General features: G+C 44.3%; 1 protein-coding gene and 1 non-coding gene across 6 annotated transcripts in view; one reads left to right on the top strand and one right to left on the bottom strand.

Moving 5' to 3' along the window:
- LOC141726916 (protein FAM219A-like) overlaps window positions 1–21987 on the bottom strand; it is a 398243-nt gene that overhangs the window by 248933 nt on the left and 127323 nt on the right. For all 5 annotated transcript variants that reach the window (XM_074532006.1, XM_074532008.1, XM_074532005.1 and 2 more), the window contains one exon: window positions 2095–2191. In XM_074532006.1, the coding sequence (XP_074388107.1) occupies window positions 2095–2191 (97 nt within the window). The remainder of the gene's footprint in view (window positions 1–2094; window positions 2192–21987) is intronic.
- Window positions 5741–5819, top strand: TRNAG-GCC (transfer RNA glycine (anticodon GCC)). The gene has a single exon. It is a non-coding gene; the product is annotated as a tRNA-Gly (tRNA).

The raw sequence follows: 21987 nt of genomic DNA, 5'->3' as shown, positions 1-21987 counted from the left end.
CATTTACATATTCATCTTTCTGACTTCCCCTCCCTAGTCACTCTTCCAGCAAGATCTTGCTTATTCAGACACTTTATTTTCCTTTGCTGTCCATGGGTCTACTCTGTGACATTCTTTTCTGCACTGTGATGACCAGATTTGTGTGATTATTCAATTTATACTCAGGCAGAGCCTTGAGACTTCACAAGCACTTCCCAGCTTTTTCCTGGTGTTTCTTAAGGTTTCTCTTAGAAATGAGGCCAACACCAGTGTTTGCAGGAGTACTCCAGGCCCTTAGGTGAAACCTATCTGTCAGAGAACGTCTTCATAATTATACACCAATGCCAAAACTTCCCCATATTTTCAAACCTTCGCTGTTTGCTGACCTTACCTGTGGTGGCTGAAGAGCAGGCCTGTAAAAGCCTCACAGACTGAATTCTAACTTGAATCAACTGTATCAGTGAGAAATCTGTCAACCTTTCCTGAGAATGGAATCCTGTAATGGTAAAAAACAGCTTTTTTGCCTGAGAAAAAATTCTAGGACTGGGACTGTTACTTGCACCTGCATAAACAATTCTGAACCGTCAAAGAGAAAAAATGCAAACAATATCTAAAAACAGATACTTGCCAGCACGTAGGCATCTTTGGTGAACTGACCAATCCTTACAGGGTAACAGCTAGTTACTGACCTATTAGAAGTTGGCATGATATGTTTGTAAAACTCTATAGAATGGGATGTGTGAGTAAACCGGGACCTTTTTTCACGGCATGAATAAGTGTGTCTTGTCTCTCTAATGCAAGGTTACAGAGACATTTCCCTGTCACTCATTTGGTAGTGGTCAGAGCTACTCCACTGAACATCTGGGCATCCACTTCTTTCAGAGCCTTACCTAGCATGGCATATAGTCATAGAATGGTTTGTATTGGAAGGGACCTTTAAAGGTCATCTAATTCAAACATCCTGCAATAAGCAGGGACATCTTCAACTAGACTAGATTGCTCAGAGCCCCATTCAATCTGACCTTGAATGTTTCCAGGAATGGGGCATTTACAACCTCTCTTGGAAACCTGTTCTAATGGTTCACCACCTTCATCATAAAAAAAATTCATCCTTATACCTAGTATGAATCTACCCTCTTTAAAATCATTATCCTGGGTTCTGTTGCTAAAGGCCTTGTTAAAAAGTCTGTCCCAATCTTTCTTATAAGCCCCCTTTTTAGTATTGAAAGGCTGCAATAAGGTCTCTCCAAAGTCTTTTGTTCTCTAGGCTAAACAACCCCGACTCTCTCAACCTTTCCTGATAGAAGAGGTGTTCCATCCCTGTGACCATTTTTGTGGCTCTCTTCTGGACCCACTCCAACAGGTCAACCTCAACCAGCTCCAGCAGCATCCTGTCAGTGTCATTTGTTCTGATATGAAGAATCACCAGGGGACTGCTTCCTGCTCCTATGTGAAATTTTCAAGACTTAGATTCCCATTTTTTTATTCATGCTCTGAGCAAAATGTACACTTCCTTTGATCTCTCCCTTGTCAGGTCGAGTCTGGTGGCACAATAGAGGCTCAGATTTTGGAGACTGGACAGGCATGTGTGGATTCCTGTCCTCTTGTAAGCATTAGCTTTGTGAGGAAGTAGACTATTGTGCTAATATAATTCTGCTTCCAGAACTTCTAAAATATTGCTCAGAAATAGCATGAGTATTTCTATGTGAACCTTTACAAACCTTCAAACCCTCCAGATTGCAGTAACACTGCTCTTCCTGGTAGTCCAAGTCTCTGATCCTTTCCCTTTTGTTTGCAGTTATCCTGTCTTCTCTTCTATACACTCCCTCTATATTATATTCTTTCTTTTCCTACCCAAACCCTTGATAAAAATCTGTAGGTTTAAAAAGCTATGTCTTCCTTTCAAGGCATAGTTTTCTTCCTCTACCACAGCCCATGATAAAGTGCCCTTGCATGTTTGCAGAAGAATCACACTGATAAAGTTCTCTGGAGTTGTCTGAGCTGAGCTGGCATGCTCAGCCATATACATGAAGATCTCCATATGGTCCCACAAGCACCTCACCATATTTCAGACCTTGGATTCAGCCTTTTTACTCTCCATCAGCAAAGACTCACCTAATTTCACTTGAAGTGGGGATGGCTTACAGTTCATGGCTACAGTCTCTCCTCTCATACCACAATCTCTGTCCAAAATAGATGCAGCTGTTGGATCCTGTTGAGAAAGAAAATGAAACAAAACAATAATTAAACGAAAAGTTCTGCAGTCTGTTCTCTGACTGTTAGGTGAGTCCATTCCCACCCACATTCAGAGGGAACAGAGAACATGCCAGTGTTTTGAATGGCTGAAACCTAGGGAAACCTACACAAAACTTTGGAAACATGTTTAGTGTGCTATGTTTAGTTTCCAGGGTACTGTAAGTACCCTTGAAAACACCAGATTTCAACATCTGGCTCATATGATAGATAATACTGAGAATATAATATAGAGGGTGGGTCACCAGTTCAAATTCAGCCTGCTCTCACAGTAGTCCAAAACAATTTCCATGTGATGACTTTGGGGTGTTGTATGAAACACATTTACAGTTTCAGCTGAGTTCCAAGTGGACCAGTCTGCCTCATGAATAAAACTAAAAAACTCATGACCAGCTGTGTTAAAGTCCATCTCAGAAGAAATAAGGACTAAATGAGTAAGAGAATTCAATCTCCAGTCCCTCTTGGAGAGGAGTAAAGAAGTCTGTAGTTACCAACCTGGATCTATTTGGTTTTGACTAACTAGAAAGATTTAATTATCTGTCAGCACAGCATTTTTCACTGCCACTGAAATCCCCCTGGAAACTAAAGTTCCTCAAACACTGAGTCTACCTCATTATGCCTACTTGTAGGCAACCTAATTCAGGTAGTTTTGTACTCTATGGTACAGCATAACAGAGGATTTAGGTATACAAAGTGCCAATTCAGGCAGTTCCAGCACTGATGAAAATATGATTTTTGAGTAGTCTTGGGAATCCAGAGAGGTGCCAGCTGACTGGAAGCTAGCTAATGTTGTCCAGATTTTTAAGAAAGGCAAGAAGGAGGACCCTGGAAACTACAGGTCTGTGAGTCTCAGTTCAGTGACCAGTAAAATAATGGAAAAGATTATTCTGGGAGGTATTGACAAATGGAGGACAACACAGCACTGGTCACAGCCAGCATTTCTTCATAAGGAGAAAGTCCAGCTTGTCGAACCCGATTTCCTTCTATAACAGGGTAAGGCACCTAGTTGATCAAGGGAAGCCAGTAGATGCAATCTCTTTTTATTTCAGAAAAGCTTTTGGTATTGTGTCACATAATATCCTTCTGGACAAAATGTCCAGCACACAGCTGGATAACCATGTTACGTGATGGGTAAACAACTGGCTCAGCAGTTGGGCACAGAGAGTCAATGGGGTTAAATCAGACTAGAGTTTGGTCACTAGTAGGGTTCCACAGGGCTCCATCCTATGCCCAGTTGTCTTCAATATCTTCATTAATGACTAGGATGCAGGACTGTCTTCGGTTGGAAATAGGGGTGTGTATTCTATTCCTGTCTGTGGAGCAGTTATCTTCTGTTAATTGGGAAGCTTTCTTAATCTCTTCCGCAACCAATCCTCCCTCCAGAGAGATATCTTCTATTAATGGGCCACTGAGTCTCACTGCATGACTGATAAAATTACATCATCCCAATGTGAGGTGCTCCGCCCAGAGGCAAGAGCCAAGCATTCCTACCTAAATATAATCTGAGATTTGGAACACCACAGGCAGCCTATTCCCACTGGATTCCTAGAGGAGCAGCTTTTTTCTCCACTGGATTCCCAGAGGAAAGACCAGTCCCATCTACACTACCACTGGACCTTCAGAGGAAAACTACACCCTTCTACAGGACCACTGCTTCAACAGAACCACATTTGTCACTCCAGGAATACTGCAGCCACCATTCAATCAGACTGCTATCAACACCCAGACCAAATGGGTGTCAGGTCATATTCTGACTCTATCAGTGTTGTTTTGTATTACTGCATTTTTATTTTTATTTTCTTCCCTAATAAAGAACTGTTATTCCTACTCCCGTATCTTTTCCTGAGAGCCTTTTAATTTCAAAATCATAATAATTCAGAGGGAGGGGTTTTACATTTCCCAATTCAGGGGAGGCTCCTGCCTTCCTTAAGCAGATGCCTGTTATTTCAAACCAAGACAAGGACTCAAAGGAATACTATTGGGATTCTTAATAGCAACACACTGCAACAGAATACTAAGTAAGTTTGCTGTCAACTCCCTTAAGGACAGAGAAGACCTGCAGAGAGACCTCAACAAATCACCAATCATATAAAGTTTAACAAGGACAAGTGTGGTATTTTCTGAGACCTCCGTTGAAGGGAGGAAATTATGAATCTGACTCCATGTTCTTAGAAGGCTAATTTATTATTTTATGATCTATATTATAATAAAGAATGCTATAATAAACTACACTAAAGAATAGAGAAAGTATACAGATAGAAGGCTAAAAGATACTAATGAAAAACTCGTGACTCCTTCCAGAGTCCCGACACAGCTGGACGGTGATTGGTCATTAAGTAAAAACAATTCACATGAAACCAATGAAGCAAGCACCTGTTGGTAAACAATGTCCAAACCACATTCCAAAGCAGCCAACCAGAGGAGAAGCTAATCAGATAATTATTGTTTTCATTTTTGTTTGAGGCTTCTCAGCTTCCCAGGAGAAGAATCCTGGGCAAAACAATTTTTCAGAAAATATGACAGTGACAGACAAGTGCCGAATTCTGCACCCGGGATAGGGCAACCCTAGATGTGTCTATAGACTAATCAACAAGAGGCTGGAAAGTAGCACAGGGCAAAGGGACCTTGGGGTTGATGCCTTAAGTTTTAGCTTTTTATATTTTTCAGATTCTGCACTGCCTAGGTATGTAGCTCTGAGCTTCATATTAAGTATTTGTAAGCTCTCTTTACAGGGTACTTAGACAAAACAATCTTTTTCCAGCTTGAGAACCAAGAACAACTGTTACAAGCTTCAGGCTCAAAAAGCATAAACAACGGGGAACTGAAGAGAGCAAACAAGGAGGATGGAACTTCATAACCTGAAGCTATAATTGGACAATTAACCCCAATATGAAAATGGACCAAAACTTATAAAAGTGTAAAACTTCGTGACTGGTGTCGTGGGGTGACAGCCTTTATCCCAATATCGTGTGTTATGTCTGGCAGCTGTGCCTTTTCCCCCCCCCCCCCCCCCCCCCCCCGGCAGTCTGGCTGTGACGGGATGGGGAAGAGAGGAGGGGGGGGGGGGGGGGGTGTGACCAGGCACTTTCGGCTTTTTGCTTTGGCTGCTTGGCTTTGGCTAGCTGCTGCTTGCTTGCTTGCTTGCTTGCTTGCTTTTTGCTTTTGCGCTGTTTTTTTTTCTTTTTCTTTTGTTCTCTCTCTCTCTTTCTTACCCTCCCCCAAGATACTGGACCGGCTCCGGATCGGACCTGCGACCTCCAGGACACCCGAAGCCTGCTAGAGAAGATTCGGCGCCCTCCACAACACAGTCTGGTCCCTTTTCTTTTCTTGTGTTGGGGAGTGTTCTTTTGTTACTTGTAAATAAATAGGTTTTGTTTTCCACTTTGCTCCTCCGAGAAATTCCTTCCCGAACCCGGTGTTGGGGGAGGGGTGGTTGGAGGTTTGTTTTGTTCTGGGGGGCTCCCTCTTGGAGATTTCCCCTAATTTGTCCTAAACCAGGACAATAATTTTTTTGGTGGTTCAGTGGTAGAATTCTCGCCTGCCACGCGGGAGGCCCGGGTTCGATTCCCGGCCAATGCACCAAAAAATTATTGTCCTGGTTTAGGACAAATTAGGGGAAATCTCCAAGAGGGAGCCCCCCAGAACAAAACAAACCTCCAACCACCCCTCCCCCAACACCGGGTTCGGGAAGGAATTTCTCGGAGGAGCAAAGTGGAAAACAAAACCTATTTATTTACAAGTAACAAAAGAACACTCCCCAACACAAGAAAAGAAAAGGGACCAGACTGTGTTGTGGAGGGCGCCGAATCTTCTCTAGCAGGCTTCGGGTGTCCTGGAGCTCGCAGGTCCGATCCGGAGCCGGTCCAGTATCTTGGGGGAGGGTAAGAAAGAGAGAGAGAGAACAAAAGAAAAAGAAAAAAAAACAGCGCAAAAGCAAAAAGCAAGCAAGCAAGCAAGCAAGCAAGCAGCAGCTAGCCAAAGCCAAGCAGCCAAAGCAAAAAGCCGAAAGTGCCTGGTCACACCCCCCCCCCCCCCCCTCCTCTCTTCCCCATCCCGTCACAGCCAGACTGCCGGGGGGGGGGGGGGGGGGGGGGGGGAAAAGGCACAGCTGCCAGACATAACACACGATATTGGGATAAAGGCTGTCACCCCACGACAACTGGTCATCCATTTTGTGACCATTTTGGGTCCATCTTGAGTGTAGCCCTGGCTAGGCTCTTGTACTGCCCAAGGTGTATCATTTAAGGCCTTTTACTAAACACCTACTTTATTATTTTCACTTTGTCTAGTGTCTGTTCCAGGTCAGCCTTCTCAAGACATTAGGGTCCTGGTTGATGGCAAGTTGAATATGAGTCAGCAGTGCCCTGGCAGCCAGGAGGGCCAACTGTGTCCTGGGGTACATCAAGCACAGCATCATCAGCCAAAGGAGGTGATTGTCCCCTTCTGCACTGGTGAGGCCTCACCTCCAGTACTGTGTGCAGTATTGGGCACAACAATATAAAAGACATTAATCTATTGGAGAGCATCCAAAAGAGGGCCACAAGGATGGTGAAGGGTCTGGAGGGGAAGCCTTATGAAGAGTGGCTGAGATCACTTGATTTGTTCAGCCTACAGACGACTGAGGGGAGACCTCATGGTGGTCTTCAGCATCCTCACAATGGGAAGTGGAGGGGCAGGCACTGATCTCTTCTCTCTGGTGATCAGTGACAGGACTCGAGAGAATGGCCTGAAATTGTTTCAAGGGAGGCTTATGTTAGTATGAAGTTTTTCACCCAGAGGGTGGTTGAGCACTGGAACAGGCTCCCCAGGGAAGTGGTCACAGCACCAAGCCTGACAGAGTTCAAGAAGCATTTGGACAAAGCTCTCAGGCACATGGTGTCATTCTTGGGTTGTTCTGTGTGCACCAGGAGTTGGACTAGACGATCCTGATGGGTCCCTTCCAACTCAGCATATTCTATAATTCTGTTTTATGATTCTATGATATTCAAACTCCTTTCATGGCAAACATCAAACTTCTTGTAACTGTCTCTATTTAGCACCATATTAAATAAAATTGGTTTTCAAACACATTCACTTCTTCCCACTAGAAGCTAGAAACTAAATTAAACATGGATATATATATATATATATATATATATACAGGATGTGTAATGTGGTAAGTGGCAGGCCACCACCTGTGTCCAGGCTTCCCAGATAAGAACCTTTTCTGTAACAGTCTGGGAAAAGGAAAGATACAGCTGCTTTTCAAAAACATGACTCCAAGAGCTGAATGCTTCCTAGTAGTACTGAAGAAAATTAAGTCCTTGGAGACTGTAGGAAAATGACTGAGGACCCTGTGGACAGGTAACTGGGGATACAATTAGAAGAAACTGAAGAGTTGTATTGGCATCTTAACAGGAGTTATAACAGTACAGAAATTATACAGTAAATCACTTGTTGCTCCCTGGATGGAATGTGGTTGGCATGACTTGAAACCTATTCCATGATGATTCCCCATACACACACATCTGTGAAGGGTGATGGAATGGAGGGTGGAGCAGAGTGGAGAAACCATGGCCAGACTCTGGAAATCCTTGCAGGGAAGGGAACTCAATGATACTTTACAGCTGATAAACCACATAACACCTGTCAGTCATGGGCAATATGGGAAGACATCCTACTGCTGAGCCAGCAACTGTGGGGAAATTCTTCTCCTTAAATGAACTTGCTTTAGTAACGCCTAATAATAATGCACACCTCCATCCCAAAGCTACCTGCCTCCAAGGTATGACCACCCCTCACTGGGCATGCACTCTATATTATTTTTGACTGTATCTTTAAAAGTGAAGCTAAAGAATTTTACACCAATCAATAACAAAGGTATGCATGACTAGAGTCATTCAAGACTCATCTAAACACAAAGAAATAATATAAAAGTCAGTTGAGAATGGGGGAAAAGTTAGGGAAGACTCCATTATAACTGCTGGGATCAGTTGATGGGCTGAACCTGTCTTCTCCCCCATATGGATGCCTATTGGGTAAGAATCATACTCTATGCATGTGCTGAACATTTTATGGAAAATTAGAGCTTGCCTGTTGTGTTGGTTTTGCATAACTTGGTTTTTTGTAGCAGGGGGGCCACAGAGGTGGCTTCTGTGAGAAGCTGCTAGAAGCTTGCACCAGGTCTGGCAGAGTCAATCCCTGATGGCTCTGAAGATGGACATGCTGCTGGCCAAAGCTGGACCAATTAGAAAGGTTGGTAATACCTCTGTGATAACATATTTAAGACAAAAATCAAAACAAAGTGGGCCACGTGCAATTTTTTCTTCTAGTCAGAGAAGAGGAGGAGGTGAGGGCATGTGAGGGAAAACAACATGGAGGCACCCAGGGCAGTGAAGAAGGAGGGGCAGGAAGTGCTCCAAGTGTCAGAGCCAAGATTCCTCTGCAGGTCATGATGATGACCATGGTGAAGCAGGCTGTCCCCCTGCAGCCCATGGGGATCCATGGAGGATGCAGAGATCCACACACAGCCCATGGGGGAGATGCTCACACTGGAATGGGTAGATGTCTGGAGGAGGCTGTGATCCAGTGGGAGACCCAGTGGAGAGAGAGGGCCCTTGCTTCCAGGCTGAAGCAGCCTGTCCTTGGAGGACGGCACTCCATGGAAGAGTGACCCACGCCGCAGCAGTTTTGGGAGGACTGTGTGCCCGTGGGAGGGACTCCACATTGCAGCAGTTTTGGGAAGACTGCTGCTTGTGAGATTGGAGCCACACTGGAGAAGTTCGCAGAGAACACTCTCCTGTGGGAGGGACCTCACAGTGTAGCAGGGGAAGGACTCCTCTCCGTGAGCAGTGGAAGAAAACTTCGAGTGATGAACTGACCAAACCCGCATACCGTGTCTCCCTGCCCTGTCAGTGGGAAGGAGAGAGCGGGCTGGGGGAAGAAAAGATGTTTTAAGGGCTTATTTTACTTCTCATTATCCTACTCCGACTTTGTTAGTAATAAATTCACTTTTCAACTTAGTTGAGCCTGGTTTGCCCTTGAAATATTTTCTCACAGTCCTTAGCTCATTAACTCTTCTTTAATTTTTTTTTCTCCTCTGACCAGCTGTGGCAGGGAAGGGTGAGTGAGCGGCTTTCGTGGATGCCTGGCATTGTGCCAGTGTCAAACCACGACACCTGCATATTTCTTCAAGTATATTTTTGCAGTCAGACACTATCACCAACAACCTTTGAACCTTAACCTGTAATGATTTTATATTAATGGAGTGTTATTACATAAACTGTTTGTGTGAATCCTTTGTGGACACTGGCAGTTGCCAGCAGTAGGTAACACTAATAAAGAGAAAGACCTGCTGAGGGGTCTCCCTTATGCTGTTGATGTGTTACCCTGACTAAGTCAGTCAAACCACACTCCTATCTAATAGGACAGCTCAGTGAAGGATCCCTCTAACGGGACGCTGACAAACTGGTCAGGCACAAGGGTCTCAACTTTCCTGGGATGCTGACAGACAAATTTAACACTAAGGGTTGAGTAAATCTTCCCACACTAAGGGTCAAGGAAGCCTCGTCTTTTCACACCACAGGCCCTCAATCTGCTGGCTGCAGGAAGGCATGGGATTAGACATGTTATGCTAAATGATGGTGCAATGGCCAGATATTGCCTTCTGTGGTGGTGCAGTCTAGCACTGGAACATATGAGGTCCCACATGGAAGGAACACACAGCCAGCAGTTCACATGTCAGGGAAAGGGCCAGGCCACCTGGACTAGCTTAGGCTCAAATGGTTAAAATTCTACTTAAACTCTTTAAATGAAAACCAGACCCTATTTTTCTTACAAGTTGATATACTGACTGTAGCTTATCCTTGTGGGTAACCTTCCAGTGACATTAGACATTCATGTGCATGAACAGCAGGAGGTGAGAAATGTTCTGAGGTGCCTTTGAGGATCTGGACTCTGGTCCTGGACCAGAGGACTCTGCTAGAACAATCTCAAAGCTGGGCTCTAGAGCAAACAAATAGAAAGGGCTTCCTAGACCACCAGAGAAGAGGAAGATGATTTTCAAAGAGTGATTTATTCCATTCTGCCTTAGACATTCATTTTAAAGGGAGACAAGTCCATCCCTGGAGATGTCTTCCTTTCCCCCTAGTGACTAGAAAGGTCTGGAAACTGGTAGAGACTGCAACCCTGCCCCTGCCCCTGGAGATGGGGATGATTAAAGGCACACCAGCAGAGTCCTTAACAATGCCTGTCCACACCAGGAATTCATTTCCAAGGTTTGGAATTATGCTTTTCTGCCTCAGCAGCACTGTTCCTCTACAACAGAACCCACAGAGGAACATGCTATTATCACTGCAAAAGAGACTCACAACTAGGGTAGAGGGATCACAAAGAACCATCAGTCTGGGCAATCACCACTGTATACATCGGCCAGGTCCATTTCCTCCAAAGAGTAAAATGGAACCAAAAGGAAACTGAACTCGGCCAGAGACAGCATCTGCAGTGCCAGCATGTATCTATCTCTGGTCCAGGAGCATCAAGGCAATGTCTTATTTCCCATCACTTCATATGCATTCTGTAGCAATGAACAATCCCTGGCTGTGGGAAGACAACTTGGCTGGAGTGCCCTCTTGGAATGAACATGCTCTGCTTCTGTGCATACTGAATGGATGCATTTCCCTCTCTATAACTCGTCCACCCAGAAAAACATTTACTTGACTAATTAGCCCTTTGCTTATGAAGGCCTATGAGCACACTGAGACACACCACAGGCTTTTGTTATTGAAATTCACTCAGCAATTCTGACAGTTTTTACAAGCTTCCCTACACTGATGCTTTCAGTTCTGACCCCAACATCAAAATCTCAGCTTTGTGGTGTGACCAGCTGTACTGGTTTAGGGCAAATTTGTTAAAGAATCTGCAAAGGAGGGCCCCTCCAGAAAGCGAAACCCACACGGCCCCTCCCCCCAACCGGTTCGGGAAAAAAATTCCTCAGAGAGAGGTGGAAAGAACCTGTTTATTTGACTGGCCCCGCACCCCCCAGCACACAAAATGAACAATACCCAATGACACCGCTCTGAGAAAGATGGCAAAATCAGAAAGTCTCTTTCGGGGGTGGTTGCTCTGTTCTCAGTCCCTCCGGCGCTGGGCCAGCCGCTGCAGCCGAACCCTTGGTGTTCCCGGGTCCCAGTCCGGAGCAGGTTCGAGATGGTCACAGGAACAGGAGAAGAGAAACAGTCCAGGAAGCAATGTGGACTGTTTAGCTAGAACTAGCTAATAAGCAGAGGCAGAAAGCAGAGCAGAAGCAAGAGCAGAAAAAGAGAGCAAGCAAAAGCAGCAAGCAAAAGCAGCAAGCCCAAAGCTGGAAGTAAAAAAAAACAGCTCTGTGTACTGCTTGTCTCTGTGTCCTGATAAGAGAAACCCAAACAAAACTTCCACTCTTCAGTGCCGGTCTTAAAGGCACAGAACAGATGAATGGGGATATACAAGCGTCATAACGTCACCCCAGGACACCAGCCCTGAGCCAGATGATGAAAATAGGCTAGACTAGATTAGACTACACTAGAATAGAATAGAATATTTCAGTTGGAAGAAATCTACAGTGACCATCTGGTGCAACTACATGACCAATTCAGGCCTGATCAAAAGTTAAAGGATGTCATTAAGGGCATTGTCTAAATGCCTTAAACACTGACAGGCTTGGTGCATCAACCACCTCTCTAGGAAACCTTTTCCAGTGTTTGACCACCCTTTTGGCAAAGAAATGCTTCTTAACATCCAGTCTAAACCTCTCCTGGCACAGCTCTGAACCACTCCCATGCATCCTCTCAGTGGACACCAGGGAGGAGAGATCAGCACCTGTAATGAGTTGACTCAGGCTGGATGCCAGGTATCCAACAAAGCCTTTCTATCACTCCCTTCCACATCTGGACAAAGGAGAGAAAATATAATGAAGGGTTCATGAGTTAAAGACTGGGAAACATCACTCACCAAATGCTGTCCGGCAAAACAGACTCAAATTAAAGATATTGATTGAATTTATTACTAAAAAAAACCAGAGCAGGATAATGAGAAGTAAAAGAAGATCTTAAAAACACCTTCCTCCCCCCTCCTTCCCTCCTTCCTCTCAAGCTCCACCTCCTCCCCCAGTGGTACAGGAAGACAGTGAATGGGGGTTATGGTCAGTTCATCACACATTGTTTCTCCCACTGCTCAGGGAAAGTTCTTCCCCTGCTCCAGTGTGGGGTTCCTCCCATGGGAGACAATTCTCTGTGAACTTCTCCAACATGAGTCCATCTCATGAGCAACAGTCCTCTGCAAACTGCTGCAGCATGGGTCACTCTTCCATGGGGTGCACTCCTTCAAAGACAGGATGCTCCAGCATGGGCTCCTCTCTCCATGGGCCTCCCAGAGGTTCACAGCCTCCTCTCAGGAATTCATCTGCTCTGGTGTGGGCCTCCTCCATGTGCTGCAGGTGGATCTCTGCCCCTACACTGATCTCACCGAAGTCAACCTGGTCGCCTAAACCTGGCCATGCAAACCGAATGCCGCCCTATCCGCTTCCCCTCCTCAGGAAGATGGAGAGAGGAATGGCATCACCCCTCAGCATCTTTTTTTCCAAACTAGATGAGCCAAAAATCCTTGGCCGCTCCTCTCAGGACATACCTTCCAGCCCTTTGACCAGTTTTGTTGCCCTCTTCTGGATGTATTCAAGGACCTTAACATCCTACTTAAATTGTAGGACCCAGAACTACACACACGACTCAAGGTATGGCTGCACCAACCCTGAATACATCGGGATAATCACCTCTTTTGACTGACTGGTTATATTGTGTTGGATGCATCCCATGATGCAGATTGCCCTCTTGGCCACCAGGGCTCACTGCTAACTGTTACTGAGCTTGCTATTGACCTGCACTACCAGTTTCCTTTCTGCTGGGCTGGTCTCCAGCCACTCCTCTCCCACTTTATATTTGTGCCCAGCATTACTCCATCCCAGGTGCAGAATCTGGCATTTTGACTTGTTAAATTTCATCCAATTAATCATAATCTAGTGCTCCAATCTATCTAGAGCAAGATATCTTGTCCCTTAAGCGAGTCAACAGCAACTCCCAGTTTGGTATCTGCAAACTTGCTAATGGTGCATTCAACTCCTGCATCCAGATCATTGATAAAGATATTGAACAGAACTGGCCCTAGAATTGAGCCTCAAGGAACACTGCTGGTGACTGGTTGACAGTCAGATTCACTACAAACAATACAAACAGTTAACAGTCCATTCACTACAAACCTTTGAGCTCTGCCCTTCAGCCAGCTCTTCACCCAGTGCACTGTAAACCTGCTCATCCCACAGTTGGACAACTTGTCCAGAAGGATGCTGTAAGGGACAGTATCAATGGCCTTACTAAAATCAAGAAAAACTACATCCATTGCCTTCCTTTCATCCACTAGGCAATTGACATTATCATAGAAAAATATAAAATTAGTTAATAGGACTTTGTGAACCCATTAATTGTGCCTGATGATTGCATTGCTCTTTAAATATCTTTCAGTAGCACCCAGTATGATCTTCTCCATAATTTTTCCAGGTACTGAAGCTAGACTAACCAGTCTGTAGTTCGCTGAGGCTTCCTTCATGCCCCTCTTATAGATTGGAATAATATTGCCTAGCTTCCAGTCAGCAGACACCTCCCCAGACTCCCAAGACCTTTAGTAGATGATTGAGAAGAGTCCTGCCATAACATCCTCTAGTTCCTTCAGAAATCTGGGATGAATCCCATCAGGCCCCATAGACTTATGAACATTCAGATGATACAGCTGATAATTTACAATTTTAGTGTCCTCAAAGGAAGGCAATGTTTCTGCAGTCATGGCTCTCCAACTCAGAGGATGGGGCAGTCCAAGGTCTATCAGTATCATTAAAGACTGAAGCAAAAAACCCTCCATTTAATGCCTCTGCTTTTTGTTCATCTCAATCATTCAGATGACCACCTTTAACAAGTACAGTCCAATGTTTTCTTTACACCTCCTCCTGTTATCAACATACTTTAAAAAACCTTTCTTGTTGTCTGACATAACACTGGCCAGTTTCAACTCTAATTGAGCTTTGGCTTTTTGTGTCTTCTCCCTACATATACTAACCACAGCTCCGTAATCTTCCTGAGAAGCCTGACCTCACTTTCTGGGATCATACCATTTCTTTCTCTCTTTGAGCTCCAGGAGGAGTTTCTTGCTCATCCAAGCTGGTCCTCTGCTCTGCTTACTTGACTTAGGATACAATGAGATTGCTTACTCCTGTACATTTAAAAGGTGGTTCCTAAAGATTGACCAGCACTCATGACCTCTTTGTGTTTTGCGGAGAAAAGAAGAAACCTCACAACTTGTAAAAGTTGTAAAGCCCGGTATGCTTTTATTACGACAGGCGCCGGGACGCAAGCCTCCCCAAAAGGGCATGCGTACCCCTGAAGATTTCAGACCTCCTTTTATCCCCCTTCCAAATGCATATGCATACAGTTTCACAATAAGTTCATACATATTCATCTTGCATGACACTTAGCACCAGTTCTTCTTTATCAAAGGAATTTCTAGGTCAGGGCAAATTGACCTCGTGGTCTTTTCTGTTTTTCTTTCTCTGTCTCCTTGCTGTCTCAGCATGCGAGTTTTTCCTTCAGCTTTGGCCTCACAGACTTTTCACCATTGTTAGACACTTCACCTAATTCAGGACGGATCCCTACTCTGTCTCATTCCCCCCTTTCCTAGGAAATAAGTAAATTCTTTTACTTAATGAAAACTCTCATGACAATAAGTGTCTTTTAATGCTTCACTATGTACGTTTATAAAGAGGTTAGTACAGCCATTCGTTGTAGTATTCTCCAGTTCCAGGTCCAAATTAACAATGTAATAGATAATCCTAAGCTTATCCCAACTAATATTAGTAAAACTAGAATAGGGTGGCACAACTTATTAAAGATTCCATTTGCAGTTGGTGACCACCCAAAGATCACATCTCACCAGTGATGATCCATATTTTATTTTATTCTTTGTAGAACTCTGGTTACCACCTTTGTATCATGTTGGACAGTAATTAAGGTTTTCTTTCCACTTTCTTGGATTCCTTTCAAGACTTCTAATAGGTCTTGGTGCTTAATTAATTGCTTTACCAATGTAAGGTTTGCCCCAATAGGGGTAGGTAGTAGTCTGTGATACATTGTGTAATTGGCTGTAATCAGCTGGTGGGATGTTACTGGTACCAAATACGAAAAATCACACCCAATAATCTTAACAAAATTGCAAATACAGAGATTAGAATGGTTTCTACTAAACAGAATAACATCATTGCTATCAATTTGTACAGCAGCACAAGCAGTTCTCAAACATACGCCCTTTTCCAGTATATACGAGCACAGTTTTCTGGTCAGTGACTGGATGAATTTCAAAGTGGCAAATACTCTGTTCAGTGTCCAAACACATCCTGGGCATTAGCAGTATTGCTTTCACAAATGAATCTCATTTGCTCTCTAGTAATGCAGGATTCTAAGTTTACTGTCAGCCACTTTTCATTCATCTTTTCGTGCCCACACTCTATGTTCTGAAGGATAGAGTAATGTTTTTTCATGGTTTAATCTTAGGGCAATGATGGGATGGATAACATAAACAGTGGCATTACGTATGGTAAGCACAAAGGCAGTGGCCACATTAGAAACAGGATCATAGGTGAAATTCACTATAGTCTACTAGGATTGAAAGTTCTTTTCAATATCAGTTGCATTACTCTACACAATTTCTTGAATTTCAGCTGGAAAATTACCTTCACCCCTTTCCTATATGATCAGAGCTGCTGTTGCTTGCATCTATAACTGTGCTTGTATACAACTGAAAGCTAAAGACACATTATCTTGAACTATACTAAGTGCTTCTACTATCAATTTGTGGTCTTGGTCCCCGGCCTCTTCATACTTCCTTACTTTGGCAGTACTTTTGAAATCTGTCACTGGCTAGTTCCTAATGCCAATAGAGATTACTATAAAGGCTGCTTCAATTTTGTTAGGCTACCTGCTGCAGCAGCCAGTTTATTCATCAGTATTTCTGAATCAATTCCATTTAAAACTCCTAATCTTGTCCCTAATATGCCAGTTAGATGTTTGTTATGGGGAACAGGAACTGCTTTCTGTCCATGATCATCCCTCCCTGCCAGAGGGATGTGCTGGGCTCATACTGCAAATTCAGACACACTTCACAAGTGTACCTGACAGAGGTTTAGGTCATACTTGAGGCAGATGTTTGTTCTGAAATGTAGAGACCTCAGGGAATCTAACCTCTCCCTCTCCCTCCAAAGCACCTGATTTCTCAGATGTGTGGCAAGCAGGAATGTCTCTCCTGGTGTACAAAACCTCACCCACCTTGCCCCTAGCTAAGATCAAACTGTGGACTGTGTTCAGGGCAGAAGATAATGGAGGGGAAATCTTGAGAGGAGAGCCTAAATTCATTGCAGTGCCTCAGAAGAAACTGGGATCAGGTTTCTGCTACTTGAAACACTCAGCACAAAAGTGATGCTCAAAATCCTACAGCCTGCTGCTGTGCTCTGAGGGGGTCTCTCTCTCTCTACCTCTTAAGCAGAATCCAACCGCCTCAGACTGGGACAATCACTGATCCAAATCTCAGTAGGAAAAGGGATAGCTATAAATAAGGAAAATCACCTTCCTTGCTTGGGTTAATTTACCACCCGCAGTTCAGCACCCTTTACCAGCCATTGCCTGGGGGTTCAGCCAACCAGCTTGGAAAATGACCTAAGGAAACTGATTTCTTGGTGTTCCTGGTTTTAGGCACCTGGAGAGCTGGCTCCTTCCTTTCTTGTTCTGCTCCTGAGATATGCCCGTTTTTGTGACCATGTTGTCCAGCCCAGTTTTTTTAGGAAGGAGGAGCAGGCTGGTTGGATTTTTGAGATGTTAATTTGCATTATCAACTCCACACGTTTGAGAGACCATTCTGGATTGAATAATAGCTGTTGTTCAGTCACATTCTTTACTACGTTAGGTCCAAGTTTGGAGTTTGGGTAGAGTCTGAACTAGTATGGGGTGTATAAGGCCCCGCTGTGGTAAAAAGTGCAGTGTCCACTTTGAATTCAAATGAAAGTCTGACAGTAACTTGAGCTCAAAGGCAGGTCATTTCTACAGGCTGTATCAGGGTGAAATTACACCAACAGTCTGATTCACTTAGGTTATCACAGACTTCCTGGTGTTCATATACACCAGGGGAGGTTCAGACACTAATTACATCTGGTCTCTCATAAGCCATCCTATTGATGACCCAGCACTTTACTTTGATTTCTTCTCCTCAGATTCCTTGAAGTGTTCACAGTTCTCGTTCTTGCTGTTCTTACTCCTCACATACCTGATTCTCGTGGATTACTGCAGTAGATATGTTTAAATCTTTTATCTCAGAAGGTTTTCCCATGGATCCAGTATACTGATTAAATGCCAGGGACCAAGGCCATTCAGCATTGCTTTGGGTAGAGGTACTCTATAGTTCCAAAACTTCAGTTATAATTCCATACAAAACAATTCTGTACACTAAAGTATGAGCTACTCCCGACCGCAATATACTCATTTTGCCCGAGTAAGTTTTAGTCTCAGTTCATTGTCTCCTGGTGTCACTCTTGAAGGGGCTTCTGGGCCTTCTTTACTCGAGAGTGATGGGTGTAGGCATTCTGCTCTTTGATTTTGATTGCAGTGAAGGTGGTGAGAGGTACTTGCAGTGGTCTCTCCCACTATGGTTCCGAAGTCTTCTCTGTAAGAGACTTAACATATACATCATCCCCAGGCTATCTAACTCCCTGCTCCGAGTTCCAGCCACATGTTTCTCAATTTCCCTGAGCCGTTTGCTTGATGCCACTATGTAGGTGGATATTCTGGACATTACCCTTGTATTCTATATGGTCTTCTATAAGGCATTCCAAAAGGATTCAGCATTCCTTTAGCTCAAAAGGTTTAGTTTGAATTTGCAATAGTGCTAGTGGAAGAGCTTCTTGCCCCAGTCTTATGATTTGCTCCTTAATCAAATGATTCATTCTCTCCCCCTGGCCACTTGATTGGGAGTGGTATGGGGTGTGAAGTTCCTAATCTATGCCCAGATGGCTACTAATCTGTTGCACTATTTTGTAAATGAAAGGTGATTCTTTATCTGAGGTTATTGTGGCTGGAACTCTGAAGCGTGGTATTATCTCTTGTAAAAATGATCTGGTCACCTCTTGAGCTTTGACAGTTCTGGTGGGGAATGTTTCTGGCCACCCTGAAAATGTATCTATTAATACCAGTAAATACTGATACCCCCCTTTCCTTGGGAGTTCTGAAAAGTTGATTTGCCGCTGCTGTACAGGCCCATGGCCTCTCCCAGTCTGATCGAGTTTTGGCCGGGGGGTATTTTGAGGTTAGTCTGGAGGCAAGGATCACATTATCAGCTCACCTGAGTGATAGTGGCATATAAATTCCTGACAACGATACAACAATTCTTTCAATCAGATGTGTGTTCTAGATAGCCTGTGGGAATTACTACTTCAAAGTCAACACTTCATTTCAATGCACTCTGTATCACTCGCAGCCTTGGTCATTTCGAGAAAGGAGCCACGCTCTATAAAAGGCTTTAAGTAGTTAGGCCCTAGTGTGTTTTCTAGTGCCCTTCCTTCACTAGTAACCACGAAAATGGGAGGGGATTACTAGCTCTCTTTCAATGGTATCCCACCCCTTGCAGTTGTAAGTCTCTCTTGATTAGTATTATTGTATTATGGCTTACCTTCGAGGAAAATCTGTACCTCACCCTTTGCTGCTTTCTTTGCCTCTCCATCCGCCAGCTCATTTCTTTCCTCCAATTTTAAGCTCACTCTCTGGTGTGCCTTAATATGCTTTTTCAGGTAGCTGAACTGCTTCCAGCAGCTGGATTGTCTCTTCTTTCCCTGTGAGGTCTGCAGTCCCCTCTCCTTCCAGATGGCTCCATGTGCATGCACAACTCTCAATGCCTTTTGCTGTTTCTAAGGCATGGGTCCATGCATTTATCTCAGCATCCTGTGCAGAGGTACCTGTTGGTAAGGGTCCAGATTCTATTACCTCTCTGCAGGTAGTCACTGTGAATTTTGCAATGTCGCTTTCTTGTCAGTGAACCAGGTCTCTGCATCGGTAGGAGGAGTGTCCTTTAAGTCTGGGCGGCTGGAGTACGTAGCTTCAGTGGTCTCTAGGCAATCATGGTGTACTGCTTCTCCTCGATTCCACTGAGAAAAGAAGCTGGGTTGACAATATTAGTCACCACTATCTCTACATCATCTTGCTCTACCATGATGGCCTGGTATTTCAGAAACCTCTCTGGTGAAAGCCAGTGGCCACCCTTTACTTCCAGTACTGCGGACACTGTGAGTGACACTAGCACAGTCATTTTGTCCCAGGGTAAACTTGTGTGCCTCTTGAATATTCAGCAAAACTGCTGCTACACCTCTGAGGCACCTGGCCATCCTTTGGCTGTTGCATCTAGTTGCTTAGAGAAGTAAGAAACTGCCCTCCGGTATGGACCCAAGTCCTGAGCCAATATTCCCAGGGCAATTCCTTGCGTGGAAAAATAGAAAGAATGCTTTACTTACATCTGGAAGTTTCAAAGCTGGAGCCGACATGAGGGCACTCTCTAGCTGGCGAAAGGCCTGTGTGGTGTCTCTTGTCCACTGGAGATCTCAGTTCCCATGGGCAATAAGAGCATAGAGGGGTCTGGCGAACAGTCCATAATTATAAACTCACAGCTGGCACTACTCTGCCGTGCCTAAGAAGGTTTGGAGTTCTTTCGTTGTCTGGGGTTCAGGGTTTGGCATAGGGCTTCCCTGCCTTAAAGTCTGCTGCTCAGCACTCACTTCTTACTCCAGGTAGATTACCTTCTGTTTCACTACCTGTGCCTTTTTCTTTGAGACTCTGCATCCTTGGAGTCCTAGGAAATTCAAAAGGCTTACCGTCCAGGCTTCTCTCGCTTCCCTCGTCTGAGTGGCTACTAGAAGATCATCCACGTATTGCAACAGCCTCCTTTCCTCTTGTGGAGCTTCCTGGGACTCTGGGTCTTTGCAAGCTGTTCTCCAATCGGAGTGGAGAATTTTGAAGCCTTCTGGCACATGGGCTATGTGAACTTGTGTTTAAATGCAAAAATGTTCTGGCTGGCTTCGTGGATAGGGAGGCAAAAGAAGGCATCTCTTAGGCCTAAAACAGTGAACCAGGTTAGCTCAGGTGTTAAACAAGTTAGTAAGGTCTATGGATTTGCTACCCCAGGGTACAAATTCTGTGTTATCTTATTGACAGCCCTTAATCCAGTACTATCAGTTATTGGACTGATTCCTTCCTTACCTTCCTTTTGAGGGTACTACTCAGTTCTCACTGGTTGTGTTCTTTCATTAAGCTTGATGGGGGAGCATCCCCTGGGGGAGCATCTTTCACTCTCCCTGGTACAGCAGAGGCCCATACCCTTGAAAACACTTATTTACTTATTCTAATATCTCCTTACTAATGTGTTTCTTAATTTCAGTGTCTGTTAATATTAAGCCTAACATCTTTATATTATTTGCCTCCAGAGTAACCTTTCTCATTTGAGAATGTTTAGCAAATTGAGCGAATTTTACAAAAGCTTTTAGGTACACATAGTACACATGTTACTTTAAAGGTTAGCAAAAGCATGCCTTCTCAGACTGGCCAGTTGTTCATTCCCCACACTACAACATAAACATTCTCCACAGGTACTAAAGCTTTATTAAAACTGAACACATGACCCTTGTGCCGACAAAAATTCTTCCCTTTTGGGAAGATCACCTTTACCCCTCCTCCCTTACCTTGGGAGGAAGCCTTTAGCAGGTCATATGTACTCATTTTGCGAACTGTGATTGCTTCGCATTTCAGCATGATAATCCTTGCCTGATTTCATACGTTGCTATCTTATGCTGCATGCTGAACAACATGTTTGATTTGCTTTCTCTTTGCCTTGTTTTCCTTTTCAAGGGCCAAGACCAGAGAGCGGTCTGATCTCACAGTCTCTTTGTCATTCTGGGTGATTTCTTAAAACAAAAGACATTTCAGCATACAAAAACTATCTCATTTATCTTCCTATTATAAAACAGTACTAACAGCAATGAAGCACTATAAATCTTTTTATTTTCTGAGCTGCTCTTACTGGCAACCTCCCCCCAGTGAGCCCCTCCCAAAAGGGGCTAATTTAGGAACCTGTTTGCTCTGGTCAGTTCTCATTATTTATTTCTCCTTGCCCTATCTCGCTTCCATTCAAACCTTTTTACAGACCTTCACAGTAGTTTCTCAGTTTTCCTCCTTTACACACAGCTCCAGGTGGCAGGTATCAGATGTGATTCCCACACACAAGCTCTAAGACCTTAGGTTCTGAATCCGCTTGACCAGGAACCTCTAATTTACACTCGGGGCGTGTACCCTGACACTTATTGGAACAGCAAAACAGAAATACCAGTGTTTCTCATAAACATCGCACTGCAATAATACCTGCACATCCAGCTTTTGCCCACAGGCCATTCCCGTGTTCCCTGGGGAGACGGGGCAGCCAGAGCTGTCCCTGTGCCCAGGGCACAGCCACTGTCACCTCACACAGCGTGCCAGCCTCTTGATGTACCAAAGGCTTCTCAAAATTGCCCACAAAGGCAGGCTATTCTGTTTGTTACAGAGAATTTTAAATCCTTTCAGCGGATTGTTTCCAGTAAAGACTTACTGCAGTACCAACCGAAGTCTCATAAATCTCATA

Source organism: Zonotrichia albicollis, chromosome W (genome assembly GCF_047830755.1).
Source record: "Zonotrichia albicollis isolate bZonAlb1 chromosome W, bZonAlb1.hap1, whole genome shotgun sequence".
Taxonomy (NCBI): Eukaryota; Metazoa; Chordata; class Aves; order Passeriformes; family Passerellidae; genus Zonotrichia; species Zonotrichia albicollis.
The sequence above is the reverse complement of the archived record's forward strand: the minus strand, read 5'-3'. Positions and strand labels throughout refer to the sequence as shown.